The sequence below is a fragment of the Cottoperca gobio genome, unplaced genomic scaffold (genome assembly GCF_900634415.1).
Source record: "Cottoperca gobio unplaced genomic scaffold, fCotGob3.1 fCotGob3_221arrow_ctg1, whole genome shotgun sequence".
NCBI classification, from domain to species: Eukaryota; Metazoa; Chordata; class Actinopteri; order Perciformes; family Bovichtidae; genus Cottoperca; species Cottoperca gobio.
In genome coordinates this window covers 64,998-91,805 of record NW_021166854.1, presented here as the reverse complement: position 1 = coordinate 91,805, position 26,808 = coordinate 64,998, and the positions used below count along the sequence as shown (strand labels likewise).

General features: G+C 40.7%; 1 protein-coding gene and 1 long non-coding RNA gene across 8 annotated transcripts; one reads left to right on the top strand and one right to left on the bottom strand.

The window, feature by feature from the left end:
* Window positions 1-98: 98 nt before the first annotated feature.
* On the bottom strand, window positions 99-26,554 carry LOC115004922 (integrin alpha-3-like). 7 transcript variants are annotated; one of them, XM_029426668.1, is made up of 28 exons: window positions 26,440-26,554; window positions 24,826-24,993; window positions 20,184-20,311; window positions 18,355-18,440; window positions 18,133-18,269; window positions 17,562-17,668; window positions 17,373-17,465; window positions 17,021-17,080; window positions 16,798-16,951; window positions 14,879-15,072; window positions 14,710-14,798; window positions 14,401-14,534; window positions 13,527-13,604; window positions 13,360-13,427; window positions 11,748-11,884; window positions 11,344-11,487; window positions 10,819-10,916; window positions 8,077-8,245; window positions 7,156-7,242; window positions 5,348-5,427; window positions 5,157-5,234; window positions 4,640-4,742; window positions 3,797-3,973; window positions 3,160-3,309; window positions 2,822-2,932; window positions 2,600-2,698; window positions 2,004-2,129; window positions 99-624 (listed from the first exon to the last, which is right to left on the bottom strand). In XM_029426668.1, exons 2-28 carry the CDS (start codon window positions 24,981-24,983, stop codon window positions 451-453), a joined length of 3,219 nt encoding a protein of 1,072 aa, XP_029282528.1. In that variant the 5' UTR covers window positions 24,984-24,993; window positions 26,440-26,554; the 3' UTR covers window positions 99-450. The 7 variants fall into 7 exon arrangements, with proteins under 7 accessions (XP_029282528.1, XP_029282526.1, XP_029282532.1 ...); XM_029426669.1 differs by lacking the exon at window positions 26,440-26,554 and adding an exon at window positions 1,690-1,805 and having other exon boundaries at window positions 489-624; window positions 24,826-25,012; XM_029426666.1 differs by lacking the exon at window positions 26,440-26,554 and having other exon boundaries at window positions 24,826-25,009.
* On the top strand, window positions 24,005-25,465 carry LOC115004923 (uncharacterized). The gene is made up of 3 exons (XR_003831898.1): window positions 24,005-24,185; window positions 24,846-25,019; window positions 25,237-25,465. It is a non-coding gene; the product is annotated as an uncharacterized LOC115004923 (long non-coding RNA).
* Window positions 26,555-26,808: the final 254 nt, after the last annotated feature.

Sequence of the window (26,808 nt, the reverse complement as noted above, 5' to 3'; positions counted from 1 at the left end):
CAGAAGAAGCGGAGTTCCACCTTCAGGAAATAAAAAAAGTTGGATGGGGTTTGGGAGTTTGTTTTGCAAAGTAAAACACACAGACATCACTACAGGAATAACGTGTTCATGTCTTTATATCTTTCTCAAAGGCCAAGAGGATGCTGGGAAATGCAGTTCACACTCAGCAAATCATATCATATTTAAAAACAAAATAATAAAGAAAACGTTTCATATAAAAAAGAACCTGTTGTTTACAAAGAGAAATATTTAAATCAGAATTAACCTTGTATCACACACATATACACACACATACATACACATGTACACACACATATACATACACACATATACACATACACACACACACACACACACACACACACACACACACACACACACACACACACACACACACACAGGTATTAAAAGGCAGTATTGGTCCAGTTCAGGATGTTTCCATGGATACTGTCAGTGCGCGTCGCTCCAGGAGGTGACCCAGTGTTTGGTGAACTTCCTGTTTTGGTCGTCGTGGATCAGGAAACCGTCGGTGTCCGTGCGCTGCCCCTGCTCGTTTTTACCCATAATCCTCCCCTGGTGGAGCGCCGCAGCCTGCCAAGCTCTCCGCCGCACGAAGAAACCGCACTGAAGACAAAACACAGAAACATCTCATTTCCATCAAGCAAATATCTATATCTGGTTAAAGTGACAGAAACAAAGATAGAAGGGTGGAGCTGCAGGAAGAGGAAGTGAAGGAAGAAACATGTTTACATCCTGCAGGAAACACTGGTCTCCCCGGTAATGACAACTGTACGGGGGGAATTGTTATAAAACTCACCCATTTTAATTATATTAAGGCTTAAAGTTGTACATTAGGAGGGGCGTGGCCTCCTTGAGTGACAGGTGGAAGTTTCAGGTTGCTAGCAGCTAGCTGCAGCCATCTGTGCAGTGACCGTCTAACTCCAGATAATCTAAAGTTAGACGTAGTGTAGTGGAGTTGAGGCTGCCGGGCGGAGCAGCAGACTGCTGCAGCACTTTCAGCTTCACGGCTCTTCAGACCAGTGGAGACGCCACGGAGACAACGTCCATCTTTTAAACTCTGGAGTTGGAGCTCTGCAGCCGCTTACTTTTGCATAAAGAGGCTGACAGATATCAGCAGACAAGATTCATGAAGAGGTACCAAAACCACCAATGTGTCCTTGAGCAAGTAAGGGTTGCAGTCCCCTGTTGGTCTCTAAGAGCGTCTGCTGAATGGCAGAATTTATGAGTTATGCTGATCGATCAGATGCAAGAAGAAGAGTGAGAAGAGTGAGAAGAGTGAGAAGCGGAGAGAGAGCCGAAGAAAGCAGCCGGCGGTCCTTACAGCGGTGCTCTGGCAGCAGGGCGCCCGGCCTCAAAGCTTCTCCTCCAGCCTCAGAGCTCCTCCACTGGCCTCAGAGCTCCTCCACCGGCCTCAGAGCTCCTCCATCGGCCTCAGAGCTCCTCCTCCGGCCTCAGAGCTCCTCCTCAGAGCTCCTCCTCCGGCCTCAGAGCTCCTCCACCGGCCTCAGAGCTCCTCCTTCGGCCTCAGAGCTCCTCCACCGGCCTCAAAGCTCCTCCTCCGGCCTCAGAGCTCCTCCTCCGGCCTCAGAGCTCCTCCTCCAGCCTCAGAGCTCCTCCTCCGGCCTCAGAGCTCCTCCACCGGCCTCAGAGCTCCTCCACCAGCCTCACCGGTCTCAGAGCTCCTCGTCCAGCCTCTCGGTCTCCAATGGCTGGCTCTTCATGTGGGCTTTCTGGGTCTTCGCCTGGTACATCTCTCTGGTGCTGGCTCTCCTGAAGAAACCACACTGAACAGCAGGGGGCGACATAACGGCACTTTACCAACCAGGAGGTGACGACCACGTCACAAATAATCATATCGGAGTGACGAGAAAGTGTAAAGATAATCCATTTATGTGGACTTTGGTGAAAGTAGACGCTAAAACTACGAGCAGCGAAATATTTTGAGTTTTCTGTTGTTGTCGGGGGACTGCATCTCAGTTTACCTTCCAGAGCAGTGTGCAGATCACAGCCAGCAGTAAGACTCCAGCCAGAACCGACACCACAATGATCCACAGGGGGGCGCCGGAGTCCTGCTGCTCCCCCGGCTCCGGATAAATGTGGACCTCCATCTGCAGGGAACAACACGGAGACTCAGAAGGAAACAAACACCTGTCAGCACTTCCTCCACTGCTGTCACTAGAAGTGAAGACGTGGCTCCAATCAATTTACTTCAATTTTGATTTGTTTATCCAGAAAATATCCAAAGACTTTTCTCGTAAATTTGTGATTTGCAATTGTCCCACATCCAATTTCTGACTTTTTTCTCTTAAGATTTGTGAATCTTTTTCCCTTAAATGTAGCACTTTAATCCAGAGACTATTCAAGGCTTTTTCTTGTAAATATGTGATTTATAATCTAACACAATATCCTAGAATTTATTTTCCGTAAATTTTAAACTTTAATCTCAGACAATATTCAGTTTTTGAGTTCTTTCTCCCCTAGCTCCGTCATTTTAAGTATTTTTTAACCTACAATGGCTCTGACATTCAGGAGAAGTTTGTCACCCTTTCAGATTGAGTCTGTACCGCTGCAGCAGTACCTCTGTGCTGCGCGGCTCCATGTTGATGGTGGGTTTGTTCGTCTGCAGCTTCAGAGTCGCTCGGCCTCGAACCAACACACTTCTCGCATCGCTGAAGTCCTGAAACACACACAAGATCTGATTATGAGACTGAACCAGACAGGAAACGTGCTGCAGACCAAAACAAGGAGCTAAAAGAGGCCAAAGACATTGTGATGATTCTTTATTAATTTGGCGTTTTACCTCCATCATTGTGGAGTTCCACAGTCTGGCTCTGACAGTGAGCGTCGCTGAGGACTTCATGTTGACCAGCCGACAGACAAACGTCACACAGCGAGCCCCGTGCAGACAATCCTGCACAAACACACACACACACACACGCACATTTGTAGATTGATACCTGTGAGGACCGTCATGTATTCTCCAGCACATCAAGACTAAACCCTCAAACAGCCACCGACAAGGTATGGACAACAAAATGTCATCATTACACAATATTTTTGAATGTCCTAAAGATTTGTTTCATGTGTCAGAGCGCCTCGTGTGGGCAGCTGCAGTACTGCACTCAGGAGTGTTTGTACCAGAGTGTAGGACTTCTTCTTCTGTCCCTGCAGGTGGAGGACAGGGAGGGTCTTTTCCTCCTGCCCCTTCTCCACACTCCTCCTCTTCTTCTTCTCCTGCACCTCCTGCACCTCCTCCAGACTCCTCTTCTTCTCCTTCTCCTTTGACAGCTGAGTAAGCAGAACATGAACCACAAAGCGGCCGCTCGGCATTTATCAGTGTCCAGGACACACACACATATATTTTGGAATCATGATCACTTCTGTGTGTAGGAAGGTTTTTCTAAAAGCAAACCAACTGATAATTAATAATATTACAGTATGTAAATATATAATATTTTATATAAGTCAACCATAAACAATAGAAACAGCATGTCATTTCTGAAGATCTCAGTCTTAAGTGTTAAGAGATTATTGTGTTTATTTATTAGACTAAAAAAAGCTAGTATGTGTGACTCGCTGGTTGTTGGGCTGAAGGTGGCGGTTGGAAAATGTAAACATAAGAGCCGACACTAATTAACTCATTACAAATCGTTTCTGCTGAAGTGTTTAAAGATAGATGGTGAATGTATTGATTGTAAAGCAGAAGGCAGCTCTTATTCTGAAATGTGCTAGCCCAGGACCTGAGTTAACGTGAGGTTGATGTTGCCATGGTTACCATGAGATGGAGAGGGTTGATGATGTTCCCGGGCGGAGCGCAGCGAGCCTCCGACGTGCCGTTCACTTGGATCTCTGTGAGGTACAGCAGCCATTTCCCATTGGACACCTCCCTCGGCCAATCAAACTCCACCTGCAGGTTACCTAGGCGACCCAGTGGCTTCCCGCTGATGTGCACCTATCAGAGGAAGTTGTGGGTTACCTCCCGGTCTGTTTACACTTCATCCGTCAGACTGATGTTAGAGCGTAAAGATACAATGAGAGTAGAGCGGACATTTGACCCGTATGAAAGAAAATGGCGATTGTTGTTATTGTGACATTGCACGTCAGTGGGGCCTTAAAGTGCGCTTGCACCTCGCCAGAGATGGATGGCTGGCTAGTTAACTTGGTAGCTTCTTCTTCTCGTTAGACCAAGTGCTCCGCTCATTTAATTTTCTGTAACCACTGTAGCATTAAAGCATGGTGGAATTAGCTAGCTAGCTTTAATCAAATAAATCAAATCAAATGTTATTTATATAGTCCAATATCACAAAATACCATCTGTACATACAACCTTCTGTCCTTAAGGCTCTTGCAGCGGCTAAAGAAAAACTCCTCAAAAGAAACCCCACAATTAACGGGAAAAAATAGCCGAACAAAGTGTGTTTATGACGCATTTAGTTGTAAAATTTTACTTATTTGCTCTGACTATATTTCGTAACGTTACTACTCCATCGCAAGTTGGTTTAGTTTGTACGTACGTTAGCCTGCTACAACAGTCACAATGTCGATACAAATAAAAATGGCCGCCACTCTGAACATCCTGCTATGTTGCTTTGAATGGAAACGTCTGTTCTATGCAAACCTGGAGGGTGAAGAGCAGCAGACTGCCGACATCCTCCGTCTTCTTCATGGCCGACTCACCGATCACATGACCGCTGAAAGAGGCGGGGCCTGGCATGTGGATTCTGCCGGGACATAAGCAACCAATGAGAGCGCTGAGGTCTCATGCTGCATTCACGTAGTGTTGAAATAATAGATATATATATATATATAATATAGTAATAAATCATTTGAAAAATGTGTTCCCACATTCACGTGAACGCCTCTTCGAGTCAGAACGACAGGTAAAGCAATATTTTATTGGTTTTAGTGAATGCAGAAATAAGTCAATATATGAAGATAATATAAACAGATATCCACGTGTTGTTTACACACTTTAAGCAATAAAACATAAAACGCTTATTCTCTGTAGCGTCCATGTTGTTTCAACATTAAGACTTAAAGCTCATGAACACACTGAAGGGGAAGAACGATTTAAAAAGTCTGGAAATGTGACCAGAGGAGTACCTGAACGCACCACCTGCCTGTGTGATACTTACAGAGTGAGAGACGTCTGCAGTGAATACTCCACCAACATGGAGACGGACACAGGAACCAGATTGGACTGCTCACTGAGCCTGAAGACACACAGGGACACAACTCAGAATCTGTGTGTGTGTGTGTGTGTGTGTGTGTGTGTGTGTGTGTGTGTGTGTGTGTGTGTGTGTGTGTGCGTTTGTGTGTGTCTTACGTGGACAGCTGCAGCAGAGACTGAATCTCTCTGGTGTCTAAACTGATCTCAGACGGCTGAAATATGATCAACACTTGAACCTGAATTACAGAAAGAGACAGAGGATTAGGAAGAGTACTGCAGTACATACAGGAATACAGACATGAGTACTAACAGTACTGCAGTACATACAGGAATACAGACATGAGTACTAACAGTACTGCAGTACAGACAGGAATACAGACATGAGTACTAACAGTACTGCAGTACATACAGGAATACAGACATGAGTACTAACAGTACTGCAGTACAGACATGAATACAGACATGAGTACTAACAGTACTGCAGTACATACAGGAATACAGACATGAGTACTAACAGTACTGCAGTACAGACATGAATACAGACATGAGTACTAACAGTACTGCAGTACATACAGGAATACAGACATGAGTACTAACAGTACTGCAGTACAGACATGAATACAGACATGAGTACTAACAGTACTGCAGTACATACAGGAATACAGACATGAGTACTAACAGTACTGCAGTACATACATGAATACAGACATGAGTACTAACAGTACTGCAGTACATACAGGAATACAGACATGAGTACTAACAGTACTGCAGTACAGACATGAATACAGACATGAGTACTAACAGTACTGCAGTACATACAGGAATACAGACATGAGTACTAACAGTACTGCAGTACAGACATGAATACAGACATGAGTACTAACAGTACTGCAGTACATACAGGAATACAGACATAAGTACTAACAGTACTGCAGTACAGACATGAATACAGACATGAGTACTAACAGTACTGCAGTACATACAGGAATACAGACATGAGTACTAACAGTACTGCAGTACAGACAGGAATACAGACATGAGTACTAACAGTACTGCAGTACAGACAGGAATACAGACAAGAGTACTAACAGTACTGCAGTACAGACAGGAATACAGACATGAGTACTAACAGTACTGCAGTACAGACAGGAATACAGACAAGAGTACTAACAGTACTGCAGTACAGACAGGAATACAGACATGAGTACTAACAGTACTGCAGTACAGACAGGAATACAGACATGAGTACTAACAGTACTGCAGTACAGACAGGAATACAGACATGAGTACTAACAGTACTGCAGTACAGACAGGAATACAGACATGAGTACTAACAGTACTGCAGTACAGACAGGAATACAGACATGAGTACTAACAGTACTGCAGTACAGACAGGAATACAGACAAGAGTACTAACAGTACTGCAGTACAGACAGGAATACAGACATGAGTACTAACAGTACTGCAGTACAGACAGGAATACAGACAAGAGTACTAACAGTACTGCAGTACAGACAGGAATACAGACATGAGTACTAACAGTACTGCAGTACAGACAGGAATACAGACATGAGTACTAACAGTACTGCAGTACAGACAGGAATACAGACATGAGTACTAACAGTACTGCAGTACAGACAGGAATACAGACATGAGTACTAACAGTACTGCAGTACAGACAGGAATACAGACAAGAGTACTAACAGTACTGCAGTACAGACAGGAATACAGACATGAGTACTAACAGTACTGCAGTACAGACAGGAATACAGACATGAGTACTAACAGTACTGCAGTACAGACAGGAATACAGACATGAGTACTAACAGTACTGCAGTACAGACAGGAATACAGACAAGAGTACTAACAGTACTGCAGTACAGACAGGAATACAGACATGAGTACTAGTCGTACTGCAGTACAGACAGGAATACAGACAAGAGTACTAGCAGCACATTCTGTACCTTCTGATTCCCTCTCAACGGATTTCCCAGCTCACACAGGAGAACGTTGTCCTCCACAGAACACTCCATTACTGCCTGGATGTCTCGCTGAAACACAAGCAAATACAGAACGGAGTTTAGGAGTCGCCGGGACAAGTCAAATCGCCGCTCTTTCAGGGTTATCAAGTCAATCAGTCACATCCTTTGGGGTATGTGAAAGTCAATGTCGTGTTAAGTATCAAGTCAAGGCAAAATCAAGACTCAAGTCATGTCCCATTTACATATTTAAGATAAGTCTCATGTAAATTCCAAGTCCGTTAGTGCAAGTCCAAGTCCAACCTCAAGCCAAGTCCCTAGTGCTTTAAGGCAAATCACAATTAAAGTTTTGAGTCAGTTAGTCAGGTTCGCTAGGGTACATCGATGTCAGATCTCCAGTTAAGTAATCACATCCTTTAGTGTAAATCAAGACACATCAACATATCTCTAGTCAAATCCCAAATCCTTTGGGACAAGTATTCCAAGTCAATTCTGAGGTCAATCAAGAAAAATTTAAGTCAAATCTCAGGTCAACAGGTCAAACCCTTTGAGGCAAGTCCAAGTCAGGTCTCAAGCGAAGTCTCAAGTACTTAAGGATACTTTAAAGTCCTACTGGGGCAAGTCGAAATCCAGTTTTCGGAAGCAAATAGCAAATATTTTGGGTTTCTTATTTAGTAGCCTGTTTCTAATAAACTGTTGCTGTTTATCTTTCAATACTGTAATATATGGTGTCCCTCAAGGCTCAATACTCCGTCCACTTCTATTCTCTACCGACATGCTTAGTAACTTAAATCCCAGCTACAGATGAACTATCCACTCCCATGCAGATGACACTCAGTTCTGCATCACCATTGTTTGTTTCCTGGCTTCTAAAAACTAGATAGCAAACATCTTTAGCTTTAATACCTTCGCTCGAACTCCAGAGTATATGAGTGACGGTGGGATGCTAATGTTCAAAACAGCATTGTGAGCATCCTCTGCTGGTCGGCCTGGTGACGCTGTGTTGTTGATGTTAACCTCCAGAAACAACCGGTTAATGCTCACATTGTAGTACAAAACCTGACTGTCCTTCTGCCTGGAAACACACAGAAATACACAAATCATAACATGACAGCGACAGTCTGAGGTGGAGGGACAAATGAGTAAGATACAGTGACCTGGTTCGTGTGAAAGAGTTGCTAATCATCCGTTTAACAAACTTCCCCTATCCCCTCTGACTGCAGGAGTAACTGTCAGAGATGTTTTTAAGTCTTTTAATGGTCCAAATCTCCAGTCAAGATTAAAGTACTGTAGGACAAGTAAAAGTCACGTCACAAGTCATGTCTTGCTGCTTTTAGGGTACGTCTGAGTCAAATCCCAAGTCCCTGCGTCAATTTATCCAGTTCAAGGGATGACTCAAGTCAAACAGTCAAGTCCAAGTCTCAAGTCGAGTAATTAAGTCCTTTAGGTCAAGTCCATGTTATCGCCCAGTGGCCGGTTGCACAAAACACCTGAAGTTTTCACCTTAAGTATGACACTAGCTGGGGGACTACCTTAATGGTGTTGCACAGAATCCCTTAAAAGGTTTCCTTAATTAAGACATTTACTGTGTTGTCTATCAGCCTGCATACTTTTGGGAATCTAAAAGTGTTTTGTCGTATTTTAATGGAAACTCTTTAAGTGCAAATCTAGGTCAAGGCCTTTAAGGGAGGACCAAGTTAACTCTCAAGTCAAATCTAAAGTCAAGTCCCAACTCCTTTAGAAGATGCTTTAATTATTAATTGTAAAAAAGTAGTTGTTAGGGCAAGGGTCGGGAACCTATGGCTCTTTCGATAACGCAATATGGCTCGCAGACAATTTTGAGCTGACATTTATAAACATGATTAACAAGTAATAAATAATTATACTGTGTCATTTTAAAGTAAAACATTTAGCAGCGGATTTGTTTTTAGTTCTCCCCTCTCTTTCCTCCGCTCCGTCTCTGGCTGTAGGTTAAGGTGTGTTCGCACATGTGTGCGTAGGGGGCGGAGCCCCGCCCTTCGCGAAACCGAGCAGAGGAGAAACTGCACAAAGCAAGCAGTAGACCGGGGGTGTCAAACTCAATCACAGAGAGGGCCAACATTACAAACTGGGACTACGTCAAGGGCCAAACACGGTCCACATTTACTGAACAGGATGCACATATTGGATAAAGTGCAAAAAGATACGGAACATATTTAAGTCAACTGCAAACGGGTTGCTGAGCAGTTCACTATTAATGTCTGAGCTGCAAAGTCTCTCAGTTGATCAGCAGAATCAGTCGGGAACACAGCGGGGGAGATGTGTGTCAGTGTTCGGAAACACGCAGTGACCAAAGTTTCCTTCTGCACCAGAGTCTCCCACAGGCAGCTCGGCATCACACACGTCTGATCACACACACGTCTGATCACCCTGAAGCTGTTTAACAGTGAGATGCTTCGTTGTGTCGCACACACAGTCCAGCTCACATCGTCCCAGAGATCTGTGCTGTGTTTCCCTTTGCTTCCAAAAACTTTCATTTCATTCACACATTTAGATTCTTCCTCAAATGTGTTTCCCCGTGGTTGTGCCATGCATTGATTTAATTCCCAGGACCGACGGGCCAGTTATGACAGATATGATATGTTCTCGCGGCCGGATGTAATCGCCTGGAGTTTGACGCCCGTGCAGTAAACACTGACACGTGCACATAAATGAGATAAATAACGTAAGCGTTTAGTTTATTTAATAAAAGAGCACCTGTTCAATGCAACACTGATACTGCTATTAGTACTCAGAGACGTGTTATTCTTAAAAAATGCACCATAAAGTTGCGTTCAAATTTATATGGCTCTCAAGGAAATATATTAAAAGATATTCGGCTTTTATGGCCCTCCCAGACAAAAAGGTTCCCGACCCCTGTGTTAGGGTCTTTCAGGGTTTTTTAAAGATCTTTAAGGGTCTTTTTGGGTAAGTGTAAATCAAGTCTCAAGTCATAAATCATTTAGGGTCCAAGTTAAGTCAAGTCAGTTCAAGTCCAAATACCTTCAAAGCAAGTCTGAGTCAAGTGCCAGTTCCTTTAGGACAAGTTAAAGTCAAGTCCATATGGAAGTGTTTGAGAGCAAGTCCAAGATTCAAAAGCTTTATTGTCGTGTGCACAAAAGCTACATCGTAGTTGTTGGCAATGAAAATCTCAAGTCCTGCTTAAGTTAACGGTGGAGACGTAATGGTGGAAGTAGTCCGCATCAAGTCCTTTAGTGCAACTCTCAAGTAAAGTTAAATGACAACATTTGCAGGCCTTAGCTAATGTTAGCACTGTTATTCTAACATTTTAAGAGCAAAGTAACTAATAATGTTAGCAGTGGCAGTAGTGTTAGATACAAACAAGGTGCTGCAGCATGCTGGCGGACAGGCTGAGGAAATGGGCAGTGTGTCACAGGATCTACAATAAAACTGATGCAGAGAAATCCCAAGAATAATTAAACATAAGGGTTTGCTGCTTACCTAAACTAGACCAACTCTATTTATTCGATTCTTCTACTTTTACAACGAATGCAAGTATTTATTTGAGTTGTTGGTTTCTGATTTATCCTCGGGGCTCAACGTGTTTAGCACAGAGAAGCTTTTTAGCTTCAGCTGGACCCACAGTCCGGTCTGGAGGAGTTCACTCACGTGCTGAAGGGGTTCTGGTTCTCATCTGTGAACTGGGCCGTCATCTGCAGATTACTATGGCAGCGGTTATCAGAACCACAGGCCTTCTGGATGTGGATCTGCCAGATAAAGAAACAGACAGGTTAAAAAGCTGAGTTATTGAGTTCTGATTCGGTTCTTTGTTCTGTGAGTTCTAACACGAGTGTTGATAGGTTAGGACTCGGGTTGTGATCGGTTCTGTGGTAGGTTCTACTGCAGATTCAGATGTTTTTTCGTGTTTAACTCTGACCTGATTAGTATGGCTTCTGCTGAGTTCTGACCCTGGATCTGATTTTGATCCGGTTTCTGATTGGTTGACGCTGACTGTTGGTTCTGTTTGGTTCTCATTAGTTTTTATGATTAGTTTTAGATTTTCAATGGTCTCTGATGGGTTCTGACCCGGGCTAAGATGGGTTATGATTTGATTCTGACCCGGTTATATTTGGTTCTGACCTGGGTTATAATAGGTTCTTACCCGGGTTAAGATGGGCTATGATGGGTTCTGACCTGGGTTCTGATGGGTCGAGGTGTCTGGCTCAGCACCGGGAGGCGTTTCAGGTCCTGTACGGCATTTCTTTTCTTGGGGAACTTCTCGTACAGCGAGGCGTTCAGGGAGAACACCAGAGGTTCCACTTTGTTTCTGATCGGACTCTGCAGAACACAAACACAGAACACGACTGCTCGTCAGGGCAACACAGGACTACAGTCCTTGAACGTAGCATCAATCTCTGCTGGAAACACGTCAGAACACAAAAGTTGAACGAAGAATCCAAAAAGCAGAAACGTCTCGTTGAAATTCTTCCGCTTCATCCTGAAAGTCAGGGTTAATGTTAATATAACTTTATGTCTATTACAGCGCAGATTAGACATAAAGTTATATTAACATTTAAACATGATCTGTGGGGTCTCACTTGCAGGCCGGTGCTCAGGATCACACAGCGCTGTTTCGGCATCGACAGGAAACCAGAGAATACGCTCTGACCGCTGTCACGGAAACGGAGGCGGGACTTGATGCTGGTGACGTCAGCCGTGACGGTGAAGTGGATGGCTGAGACAAAGACAGGTGAGAGACAGACAGACAGACAGTAAGTAATAATACTAATAACATTATTATAATAACACTTTGCACACACTTTAAACATTTTAAAGGGAAATAAAAAGCGTTGGGATGTTGTTTCTGCTCCTGTTCTGGGTCTTCAGCACCTTTAATATAAATAATCTATCAGTTTTTTTTTAATATAACCTTCAAGTGTGTGTGTGTGTGTGTATGTGTGTGTATGTGTATGTGTATGTGTGTGTGTGTGTGTGTGTGTGTGTGTGTGTATGTGTGTGTGTGTGTGTGTGTATGTGTATGTGTGTGTGTGTGTGTGTATGTATGTGTGTGTGTGTATGTGTATGTGTGTGTGTGTGTGCGTGTGTGTGTGTGTGTGTGTATGTGTGTGTGTGTGTGTGTATGTGTGTGTGTGTGTGTGTGTATGTGTGTGTATGTGTATGTGTATGTGTATGTGTATGTGTGTGTGTGTGTGTGTGTATGTGAGTGTGTGTGTGTGTATGTATGTGTGTGTGTGTGTATGTGAGTGTGTGTGTGTGTGTGTGTGTGTATGTGTGTGTGTATGTGTGTGTGTGTGTGTGTGTATGTCTCAGATGTAATAATATCAGTTTCTGTAATGTGATCATTCCCAGTAACACACAAGAGACAAGGACACACATGATGTCATCTGTGTGTCCTTGAGCGTATGTGTGTGTGTGGGTGTGTGTGTGTCTATGTGTGTGCGTGTGTGTGTGTGTGTTTGTGTGTGTCACTCTGTTGATTAACAGCAGGCGTTAATTGGCAGCTGTGTCCTGTCAATCAATCAGGTCGGTCAATTAGCTGAGAGTACACACACACACACACACACACACACACACACACACACACACACACACACACACACAGGAAGCTGGTTAATGATGATTAATGAGTGCAGACCATAAACAGACTCGTTAGCGTGTCCTCATAAACACCCAGTTGTGAGCTTAGCGACGGACGCTAACGCAGCTCAAAGGACGTTTCCAGAGGAACTCATGTAAACAGCAGCTGTTGCAGAGTCGTGATAACCGTGATATTTATAAATGAAATATTAATTTCACATAATAATACACATGTGATGATATTGTGTAAAAAATTCTGTTTCTTTCTTTTTGTACACTTCTGTGCAGTTCTGGTTACAGACAATCTGCACACGTTTTGAGTGCAATTCATTTGCACAACAAACAAAGATGAATTTGACTGAAAACTTTATTATAATTTGTTTCAAGTTTTTTATAGATAAAGATATTTGTTGTTTATTAATGATGAGAAGATTCTGTCCTCTCTTTCCGTCCTGCAGAAGAAAACACGTCACTGTTCAACTTCAGTTCAAGGAAATGTTGCTAACTAAACGACTCAGGATCCCTTATTATATGTCCACTTATATAACGTTTATGTTATTTTATATATAGTAAATATTATTATAATAAATATTATTGCAGCTGTTTACTCACTGATGTTGTCTCTGTTGCTCTTCTCTCCGGTGCTGAACATGAAGGAGAAACACACCTCCACCTGAATACTGACACACACACACACACGCACACACAGTGTGTCGGCATGATAGCTGCTAGCATGTTAGCCGTTAACATGTTTGCCTGTTAGCATGTTTGAATCTCACCAGAAGTCGCAGCTGTTTGGGTCAACGACCTCCGGGGAAACTCTGATGGTTTTATTGAGGTGAACGACTGGACGAGTTCTGAGAAAGCAATTAAATTAATTAATACAACAACCAATCAATAATAAAGCATTGTTACAGGGAGGCAGCAACACATTCACTCTACAACAGTAACAAACAGAAATGGAGGGTTTGAATCCTGTTTTTATATTCACACATGTACACAGCACAGTGAAGTTTCTCTTAACCCGTCCTAGCATTAGGAGCAGTGTGGGGGTCCGGTGCCTTGCTCAAGGGGCATCACAGCAGTGCCCAGGAGACGATCTGGTACCTGCAGAGGTGCTCACTCCGTACTTGGTCCGTTCAGCTCTTGAACCTCCGGGTGTACTGCCGCCTCCAGTTACATATAACTGTACAACAGTAACTGTGAAGCTGCTGTTACACAGAACTAAACAGGTTCATGCGGGTAGAACTGGACAGTTTTCTCATATAATAGATTAGATATTATTTGAGGTATTGGTTCATTATTGTGCAGGAAATCCAGATTTAAGGAGACATACAGTATAGCGGGATGTCGTCGGTGTATCGACGGGGTGGCTCAGTGTTGAAGTGCACACCTGACGACGGGGAGCATGTAGAAGCTGAACCAAACCGGGCCCAGGACAGAGCCCTGTGGGACTCCACATGACATCAGGTCAGTCTAAGTAATTACAAATATAACTGCTGGAAGTACTGGAAGTTATTGATTGTTACCGGCCCTTCCAGGCTAATGTATGGTGATTCTGGGCGGTATAAATAAAAATGTTACACTAGAAATTGCCTTGATAGTAACAGACGATGTTAGCGTTGGGTGGAGTAACTGAAGGGTTGGAGGTACCGGAGTAGAGCGACGCTGTCGTCCAGAGAGCCCACCAGCAGGTCCGGATACTTGTTCACATCAACATCCAGACCTCCAGACAGAGAGTAACCAAAGGTCCTGAACCCAGGAGAAACTCTGCTGCCCCAGATCACCTGCAGAGAGACAGCTACATGAATCTCCTGCAGCCGCTGCCATCTAAAGTCTGATTCACTACAGATAATCTGCTAATGATCATACAGCACAAACATGCCAACATTACACAGCTTCTTTTTGTCTTGCGCAGGCTTATTGGCCAAAACAATGCGATATCAGAGAGGCTGGGTTCACCTGGCTGGGTTCTGCAGAGATGCCCTCGCTGCTCCCGCTCCAGATCATCACACTTCCTGTTTCATGGAAAGGAGCTCCGACTGCAAAGTCTGAAACACAAGAAGCCTTTAGCTTCTTCTTCTTTCTGGCTCCTTTAAACAATATTCCGGTTTATCCTCAGTGCCCTCACCCTGGAAGCCGTCCTGGTCCAGGTCTCCGGCGGCAGTAACAGCCATGCCGAACGCTGACCCGGCCGCTCCTCTCAGCACCACGCTGGGCACAGAATCAAACCGACCTCCTGCGTTCATGTACACGTAAACTGCCCCGCCCACCTCCTGCTGACGCTGGAAGTAAAAAGGAGCACCCACCAGCAGGTCGCCCCACCTGCAGGGGAACGAAAACCGTCTTCAGGATGTGCTGACTCCAGGTCACTGAATATTATATTTATTTCTTGTTTAGGGACCGCTCTGTCTCAGAGCCACAAATGTTTCAACACAGAAAGCTTTTATGCATTTAATTTCCTGATGTTAGAACACAAAAAGCAGACGACAGGACCTCTGTGTGAATCATGACCTCTCTCTGAATCATGTGACCTCTCTGTGAATCATGTGACCTCTTTGTGAATCATGACCTCTCTCTGAATCATGTGACCTCTCTGTGAATCATGTGACCTCTCTGTGAATCATGTGACCTCTCTCTGAATCATGTGACCTCTCTGTGAATCATGTGACCTCTCTGTGAATCATGTGACCTCATTGTGAATCATGACCTCTCTCTGAATCATGTGACCTCACTGTGAATCATGTGACCTCTCTGTGAATCATGTGACCTCTCTGTGAATCATGTGACCTCTCTGTGAATCATGTGACCTCTCTGTGAATCATGTGACCTCACTGTGAATCATGTGACCTCTCTGTTAATCATGTGACCTCATTGTGAATCATGACCTCTCGCTGAATCATGTGACCTCACTGTGAATCATGTGACCTCTCTGTGAATCATGTGACCTCTTTGTGAATCATGACCTCTCTCTGAATCATGTGACCTCACTGTGAATCATGTGACCTCTCTGTGAATCATGTGACCTCTCTGTGAATCATGTGACCTCTCTGTGAATCATGTGACCTCTCTGTGAATCATGTGACCTCCTGTGAATCATGTGACCTCTCTGTGAATCATGTGATGTCTCTGTGAATCATGTGACCTCACTGTGAATCATGTGACCGCTCTGTGAATCATGTGACCTCACTGTGAATCATGTGACCTCACTGTGAATCATGTGACCTCTCCGTGAATCATGTGACGTCACTGTGAATCATGTGACCTCACTGTGAATCATGTGACCTCACTGTGAATCATGTGACCTCACTGAATCATGTGACCTCTCCGTGAATCATGTGACGTCACTGTGAATCATGTGACGTCACTGTGAATCATGTGACCTCACTGTGAATCATGTGACCTCACTGTGAATCATGTGACCTCTCCGTGAATCATGTGACCTCACTGTGAATCATGTGACCTCACTGTGAATCATGTGACCTCACTGTGACTCATGTGACCTCACTGTGACTCATGTGATCCCTCTGTGAATCATGTGATCTCTCTGTGAATCATGTGACCTCTCTGTGAATCATGTGACCTCTCTGTTAATCATGTGACCTCACTGAATCATGTGACCTCACTGTGAATCATGTGACCTCACTGAATCATGTGACCTCTCTGTGAATCATGTGACCTCACTGAATCATGTGACCTCTCTGTGAATCATGTGACCTCTCTGTGAATCATGTGACCTCTCTGTGAATCATGTGACCTCACTGAATCATGTGACCTCTCTGTGAATCATATGACCTCACTGTGAATCATGTGACCTCACTGAATCATGTGACCTCACTGTGAATCATGTGACCTCACTGAATCATGTGACCTCACTGTGAATCATATGACCTCTCTGTGAATCATGTGACCTCACTGTGAATCATATGACCTCTCTGTGAATCATGTGACCTCACTGTGAATCATATGACCTCTCTGTGAATCATGTGACCTCACTGTGAATCATATGACCTCTCTGTGAATCATGTGACCTCGTTAATCCTCTGTTACCCGTCGTTGTTGAGGTCGGTGGTTGCCACAGCGTTACCGAAGTACGAGCCCATCTGTTCTCCGCGCAGTGTCTGCAGAGTCGTCAGTCTATCGGACTGTTTCACTGCCAGCAGCACAGAGCCGCGCGCGTCCTCTTTACTGTCCTTAGGAGCTCCTTTAATACAGAAACAGAAATATTCCAGCTGTTTATTTCATGAATACTTTAAAGTAAAGGAGTCGTCACCTGTCACTATAGTTTCATCCTCCTGAGAGAGAAGACGACGAGCCTGAGTCACCGAATATCCTACACACACACACACACACACACACACACACACACACACACACACAGTTAATATTAATGTGTTAACTAACATAAGGATGACTGATGTATAATGAATTTACTGAAGTAGTAATTATTCACAACATTTAGAGAATAAAGTCGTAACATTTTGACAAGATATGAAAAGTTAAAAACATGAATCTTCTCTTTGTTCTCTGATGTCTGAGAGTATTGTTGGACGTTTCTTCAGAGTTAACGAGTCGCACTGAATGAATGTTTCGTGTCTGAATGAAGATTTAAAGGGACAGTTCACCGATATAAATGTTTCTGTGCTGCGTGTTCGGGAAGGAGCTGCTCTTGGTGTCAAAGACGTTGTCTGGATTCATCCAGTTGACGTGCACGTTTCCTACAACACACACACACACACACACACACACACACACACACATAAATTTGCATAATTGAACAGATTAGAAAACAGAAGAAGAAGCGCGGAGCTCACCTTGCCATTCGTAGCTTCCAGGTGATCCGACAATGACTTCAGTCTGAGTGATGGAGGCAGAAATCCCCATGTTACACATCACCTGAGTGCTGAGGTCTCCCAGGTGACTAAACACGCACACACAGACATGCACACAGACACACACAGACACGCACACAGACACACACACACACACACAGACAGACACACACAGACACGCACACAGACACACACACAGACACACACAGACACGCACACACACACGCACATACACAGACACACACACACACACAGACAGACACGCACACAGACACACACACACACAGACACACAAAGACACGCACACAGACACGCACACACACACACACAGAGACACACACACAGACACACGCACACACACACACAGACACGCACACACACACACGCACACAGACACAAACACAGACACACACACACACACACACACCCACACAGACACGCACACACACACACACACACACACACACAGACAGACACACACAGACACACACACATAAATAAATTAAAAAAGAGAAACACACAGATACTGACAGTGTGTCAGGTGAGCTGCTACCTGCAGGGCTGGTCAGGGTTCTGCCAGTGATTGTCCGTGTCGTTGTACTTCAGGTCGTTTCCACGGAGATAACAGCGTCCAATCATGTGTCTGAGTTTGAACACTCCGTAGAGTTTAACGAAGCGATGGCCGCACGCCTGCAGAGCAAGGAGGGCGGTGAGAACCAGCTGCTACATACACATCACAGTGACACATGATCAGCCAATGAGAGATCAGACTCACCAGGACCCTCCCCCCGGGTCGGCCCTGACTGGCTACTGAGACGCCCAACCACATGTCCTCAATCAGGTCCTCAGACAGGTCCAGCTCTGCAGCAGGGAGAGCACAGGTGAGCCACCTGCCTCCAGTGTGTGACAATGAGCTCCTCAGATTGGCCGCTCAGTGTAACGCAGTGGATGAAAAGGTCAACGGTTAAAGGTCACTGTGATCTCACAAAACACATCATACGGAGGAGAGTCCCGAGCGGGGGGGCTTTGTGACTTTGAGGTTCTTTGAGGTTCTTTAGATCAGGGGTCACCAACCACTGGGACGCGGACCTGTACTGGGCCGCACAGAAAGAATAAAACTGTTTTTTTGTTTAGTCTGCAGGGTGTTTTATTTTGAAAAATGACCACATCCATCTGCACCTCTTTTCGACACTTGTCTCAGTTGCAGTTCTTTTCATGTACCTATAAGCCCACAAGCTAAGCTCAAACGTCGCTGGAGAGCTTCTTTAAAATGAGGGAAAGACCCAAAGACGAGACAGCAAAAGACTCCAACACGACCAACAACAAGAGCTGCGTTTAAACAAAGATACCAAGAGTCCTTCTTAAAGTATGGATTCATCACATCAGGTGATTCACACGCTCCAAGCTGCCAAGTAGAACATGTGAAGCCCTGAAACCTTCAAAACTGCTTCGTCATATGGAGACCAAGCACCCTGCATTAGAAGACAAATCTTTGGAGTTTTTTTAAAGAAAAAGACGTGAACACGAAGGACAAAAGCAATTATTGAAGGCCACCACTTTATCAAATGTGTTTGCACTGAGATCTGCCTGCTGGACGTTTGCCGTGAACCTTTAGGAGAGGCTGCACAGGTTCCTCTGTCGGCACAATAACGAGGCCAATTGATGAAATATTAGAAGACATTGAGGCTGAGGACTCATGAGGCAAGGCAATAGTGCTTATTATATTATATATATTTCAATGTAATAATATAAATAAAGTGCATAATATATAATGTAATAATTACATTTACATTATATGTGTAATAATTAAATTATATGTTTTGCACTTTATTGTGTGTTTTGTTATGCCTGCCCCCCCATGTGCTCACACACCGTGATGTAGTATTAATACATCTGGGGAGAGTGTATCCTGCAGATAAATTCTGGTAAACAGCAACCTCCCCCCCCCACCCTCTCCCCATTATCACGTTGGAGGCAGATAAAAGCTCTCAGCTGTCACTTCCTCTGATGGATAGACAACCCATAATGCACCAGGAGAGATAGCATCACATTATCCACCTGAAGGCTTCAGAGCCCTGAGTTCTGCTTCCTCCTCTGTGATTGGCTGACATCGCAGGCCAATCATATTGAAACTCATCTGATTATCTTTCAGGAATTATTTCACATCCACAGGTCAGTTTTGAAAAAGAACATTTTCAAAAACAGTGAAACCCAAGAATAATTAGTTTATAATCCTCATTGTGCGTCCTGAACATCACGCTCACTAACATCTGTCTTCTGTTCCAGATGTGCTGTAAATACTGTAAAACCTGTGTGTGTTTTATTGTGTTTCCATATTTTTGGTGTGTTACATTAAATCGTATGAATTCTTAAATTACGGCCGTGTTTGTGAGGTCACACTAACTTTGACCTTTGACCACCAAAATCTTATCAGTTCATCTGTGAGTCCAAAAGGACGAACCTGAGAGACCTTCAGAAACCAGATCCCTCTCTGTGATTGGCCAACACCTCAATCATCAGGCCAATCACAGTCATCCCAGCTTCTTATTCACTTCCTGTGGCAGACATCATGTGACCTCCTGGGTAAACTCAGGTGAGCCTCACCTGGGTCTATGAGCTTCATCCTGCTGCACTCTGATTGTTGAGCGGTGATCGGGCAGCTGTACACGGCTCCTGTTCGATTAGCTGGAACATTAGGTTCTGCCTTCTCCCTGGGAGCGCCGACCAATAGCCTGTCAGGACGAGACGGGGGAGACAGATGAGCCTTTAGTCAGTTTTCATGCTGAATTAATTATTTCCAGTAAACTTGAGAGTTCAGGAGCGGAGTACCCTTGTTGTCCTGAAATACATGAAGTCTGAAGGACGTCCACACACACGCACATGCACAGACACACGCACACACACACACACACACACACACAGACGCACACACACAGACACAGACGCACACACACACAGACGCACACACACACACACACACACACAGGGAGGAAGGACAGGAAACAGACAATGACAGACGGAGGACACTTTCATGTAACGTCTCCTGCTGAGATCAAGTGTGTGTGTGTGTGTGTGTGTATAATAAATATTATTATAAGTTGTTATAAAGACAGAATTAAAATCCCCCCGATGATCCTAAAACTTCCCATTTCTTAATTATAGATTATTTACTGCAGGACCCTGAGCCAATCAGAAAACATGCTGACCCCCGACCTTACTGTGTGTGTGTGTGTGTGTGTGTGTGAGTGTGTGTGTGTGTCTATTAGCAGCCAATCCAATTAGAGAACATAAAGAGACGGTCGTCATGGTTACTGCAAAGACAGCTGACTGACCTCTGAGTGACTCGGGGGGTTTAGTGTTTATCTAGTGTATGTATATGTTGATGGTGTGTGTGTGTGTATATATGTGTGTGTGTGTATATATATTTCACTCTGTATATATTATACATTAAATATATTTCATTTTAAATATATTTCACTTTATATATATTTTACTTTATATATATTTTACTCTGTATATATTTCACTTTATATATATTTTACTTTATATATATTTTACTCTGTATATATTTCACTTTATATATATTTTACTTTATATATATTTTACTCTGTATATATTTCACTTTATATATATTTTACTTTATATATATTTTACTCTGTATATATTTCACTTTATATATATTTTACTTTATATATATTTCACTCTGTATATACTTCACTTTATATATATTTTACTTTATATATATTTCACTCTGTATATATTTCACTTTATATATATTTTACTCTGTATATATTATACTTTTAATATATTTCACTTTATATATGTTTTACTTTATATATATTTAACTCTGTATATATTTTACTTTATATATATTTTACTCTGTATATATTCTACTTTACATATATTTCACTGTATATATATATTTCACTCTGTATATATTTTACTTTATATATATTTTACTCTGTATATATTTTACTTTATATATATTTTACTCTGTATATATTCTACTTTACATATATTTCACTGTATATATATTTCACTCTGTATATATTTTACTTTATATATATTTTACTCTTTATATATTTTACTTTGTATATATTTCACTGTAAATATATTTTACTCTGTATATATTTCACTTTATATATATATATTTTACTTTATATATATTTTACTCTGTATATATTTCACTTCATATATATTTTATTCTGTATATATTTCACTTTATATATATTTCACTGTATATATTTCACTCTGTATATATTTCACTTTATATATATTTTACCTTATATATATTTTACTCTGTATATATTTCACTTTATATATATTTTACTCTGTATATATTTTACTTTATATATATTTTACTCTGTATATATTTCACCTTATATATATTTTACTCTGTATATATTTTACTTTATATATATTTTACTCTGTATATATTTCACTTTATATATATTTTACTCTGTATATATTTCACTTTATATATATTTTACTTTATATATATTTTACTCTGTATATATTTCACTTTATATATATTTTACTTTATATATATTTTACTCTGTATATATTTCACTTTATATATATTTTACTTTATATATATTTTACTCTGTATATATTTCACTTTATATATATTTTACTTTATATATATTTCACTCTGTATATACTTCACTTTATATATATTTTACTTTATATATATTTCACTCTGTATATATTTCACTTTATATATATTTTACTCTGTATATATTATACTTTTAATATATTTCACTTTATATATATTTTACTCTGTATATATTTTACTTTGTATATATTTCTCTCTGTATATATTTTACTTTATATATATTTTACTCTGTATATATTCTACTTTACATATATTTCACTGTATATATATATTTCACTCTGTATATATTTTACTTTATATATATTTTACTCTGTATATATTTTACTTTATATATATTTTACTCTGTATATATTCTACTTTACATATATTTCACTGTATATATATTTCACTCTGTATATATTTTACTTTATATATATTTTACTCTTTATATATTTTACTTTGTATATATTTCACTGTAAATATATTTTACTCTGTATATATTTCACTTTATATATATATATTTTACTTTATATATATTTTACTCTGTATATATTTCACTTCATATATATTTTATTCTGTATATATTTCACTGTATATATTTCACTCTGTATATATTTCACTTTATATATATTTTACCTTATATATATTTTACTCTGTATATATTTCACTTTATATATATTTTACTCTGTATATATTTTACTTTATATATATTTTACTCTGTATATATTTCACCTTATATATATTTACTCTGTATATATTTTACTTTATATATATTTTACTCTGTATATATTTCACTTTATATATATTTTACCTTATATATATTTTACTCTGTATATATTTTACTTTATATATATTTTACTCTGTATATATTTTACTTTACATATATTTTACTCTGTATATATTTTACTTTATATATATTTTACTCTGTATATATTTTATTTTACATATATTTCACTGTATATATATTTTACTCTGTATATATTTTACTTTATATATATTTTACTCTTTATATATTTTACTTTGTATATATTTCACTGTAAATATATTTTGTATATATTTCACTGTAAATATATTTTACTCTGTATATATTATACATTAAATATATTTCATTTTAAATATATTTCACTTTATATATATTTCACTGTATATATATTTCACTCTGTATATATTTCACTTTATATATATTTTACTTTATATATATTTTACTCTGTATATATTTCACTTTATATATATTTCACTATATATATATATATATATCACTCTGTATATATTTTACTCTGTATATATTTTACTTTGTATATATTTCTCTCTGTATATATTTTTCACTTTATATGTATTTCACTCTGTATATATTTTTCACTTTATATGTATTTTACTCTGTATATATTATACTTTAAATATATTTCACTTTATATATATTTTACTCTGTATATATTTTACTTTATATACATTTTATTCTGTATATATTCTACTTTACATATATTTCACTGTATATATATTTCACTCTGTATATATTTTACTTTATATATATATTTTACTCTGTATATATTTTACTTTATATATATTTTACTCTTTATATATTTTACTTTGTATATATTTCACTGTAAATATATTTCACTTTATATTTATTTTACTTTATATATATTTTACTCTGTATATATTTAACTTGCGATGCGGTTTTAGTACAAAACATCACTTCTGTAAAACATTAAGAAATCATTAACTGTCACATCTTCACATCATATCCTGTTTGTACAAACCACTAACTTCGTAACATCAGAGAGAGTGGAGATCACATTTGAACCTTTCTTCTCTCTGAACAGTGTTTTCAATATCATCACTGCACCTTTCAACACCTCTCAGTACAAAAAGGCTTTTTTATTCTTTATTAAACATGTGCAGCTCTAAATGAAGCTTCTGATGCTTTCTGTGACTTGTTCACCGGCCTGGTGAGAAGAGATGCTGCTGCTCGAAGCTTTAACTCGCGGCTTGCTCTGCCCGCAGTGCTGCAGGTGGGTAGTTAGTTAGTTAGTTAGTGAGTTAGCATGGTAGTTAGCATGGTAGTTAGTTAGTTAGTGAGTTAGCATGGTAGTTAGCATGGTAGTTTCTGTGACACGTACCGAAGTGTCTCAACAATGTGCCGCGTTGCCGTCGCCCCGCAGATGAGACATACACACTTTTCTTTCACTGTTGTAAAACATAATTCTTCCTCCCGATCATTGTGAAAATATTTAGTTTTCTTTCACTTTTCTGTCGTGTTTAGCGTAAACAACGCAGCTCGCGCCCCACCGGAACTGCTCCCGCTAGCGTCTCAGCGGAAAGGGAAATGGAGATTTAGCTTGCGCGTGGAACTCTGACCCCAGACAGGGTCAGAGTTCATATATACATAAAACATTTTTGTTTTTTAAATTCTATAATCAATATTGTCATTTTAAAAGAAATAATAATTCAGGTGTTATTGATATAAAAAAACAAAACAGCAAAACAATTAAATATAAATTTTAGACGGATCTTCACGGAGACTAGTGTTACTTTTAGAACATGCCCTGCGGGTGACTAAGTTCCCGCGGGCACCGCGTTGGCTACCCCTGATCTAACTGGACACACCTGAGACAGGCAGACAGGCAGACAGACAGACATGTGTGTACTCACAGGAAGCCGTCTGTCTTCAGGTCTTGGTGCAGAGCGACAGACAGTCCGAACAGACTACCGTCTCCGCCAGACTTCACCAGCGGGAATGCCGTGTCGAGGTTAAACGCCGCGCACACACCGACCCATACGCTCAGCAACACAGACACACCTGTCGCCATGGAAACCCACCTGAGAGGACAACAACAAAACAAAGAGTCAGTGTCAGACAACAACAGAAGCATGAAGTCTGATGATGGAAAACAATATTATTATTATTGTTTATTGGTTGTTTACGGAAGCCATGTGACCTGCTGAGTGCTAGACCTGATACTAAACAGCTGTTGGTTTAAGGAGCAGCTGACCTGTGTTCACATGAATTATGACCTCAGCCAAATAGGTAATGTTTTTGTTTGTTTGTTTGTTTGTCAGCAGCATTACGGAGAAACCGGTCAACTGATTTTCATGAAACTTGATGTTTTGGGGCGGATCCAAATCACGGGACGGATACACGCATTGTTTCTCCTTAAGCCCTCCTGGTTCAGTATGGGTTCAATTGTATATAGTACTTATTTTAAAATATTTCATATATATAATTAGATTTTGCTGAGCTGACATGTTGTCTCTCTCGCACACATTTCATTGTACTGTTGACCCTGTGTTAACTTGCATATGACAAATAAAACTTGAAACTTGAAGGACTACCACTGGGCTCTACACTGGGTCCTCTTTTACTTATATTCATACGACTGATTACAGTGTGTCACATGTTCATATGCTTCTTTATATAATTAAATATAGTTCTTCCTCTGCGGTGTGTTCATGAGCTTTCAGTGGTAATATGGAAACAACATGGACACTACAGAGAAGATGTGAATCATTACTCCGAGCGTTTAAACAAAACGTTGTTGTTCAGACTTGAGGGGGAGTTTTACCAGTCTGGAACTTATTTTTCAAATTATTCTGAATCACATGAATGCAGCACAGATAGCCTCACAATGTTAACGAAAGTGTCCCTGCGTGATTCTGATCTGCTCCAAATGTTAACATGTTCTTCCTTGTAATCCTAATTCCTAATGTAACCGTTAAAGTGAAGTTTCCTGCAGAAAAGTCTGTAAAGTCTATTTTCAGCCGCGAATATACAGATTTGCTGCTTTTCTCTTTTTTATAATAAAGTGACAAAAAAATACATTTAAAGACAAACCTTGCACTCTGAGGAGCTGGGATGGAAATGTTTCACTATTTTCTGACATTTTATACATCAAACCATTAATGTAGAAAATAATGAAAATAATCTTTAGTGAGATGTTTCTGAGCCACCAACCAAACTCTGTACGATGTTCAGAGGATCTAAGAAACAACGACTTCATCTTTCTTTATGTCCTCACATGATGATAGAAAAGGTCTTCTCTACTCTGACACACATGTTTCTGCTGGACAGGAAATCACTTTTAATTTGAGGTTTTTGCCTAAAAACAGTCCGATTTTAAGATATTTAGTTTTAAAATATATTTTGGTTTTAGACAGAACAAGACATTTAAAGACAAACTGTGACGAACATTTTATACACCAAAAAATTAATGTAGAAAATAATCACAGCAGCAGCTTTAATAGAAAGAAAATAGAATAATTACAAACCTCTTCTTCTTCACCCAGAAGCACTGTCCTGTTGTTTGTTAATAAAGATTAATTGAATGCCGTCGATTCCCGCTGAGCTCAGTCTCACTTCTCCTCCGGCTGCCGACTGACTGACCGCGTCTCATTCTCATTCTGCAGTCGCCTGAAATGAAATCATGTCTCTGTCTCCGCCCACACACAGACACACACAGACACACAGACACACACACACACACACTCACACACTCACACACTCACACACACACACACACACACACACACACACACACACACACAGGTCATAAATGGATTCAGTATGTTTGGGTGTGTGAGGGCACCTTGATATTGTCTCTCCCTGCACAGTCTGTGTGTGAGAAAGTGAATGTTTGA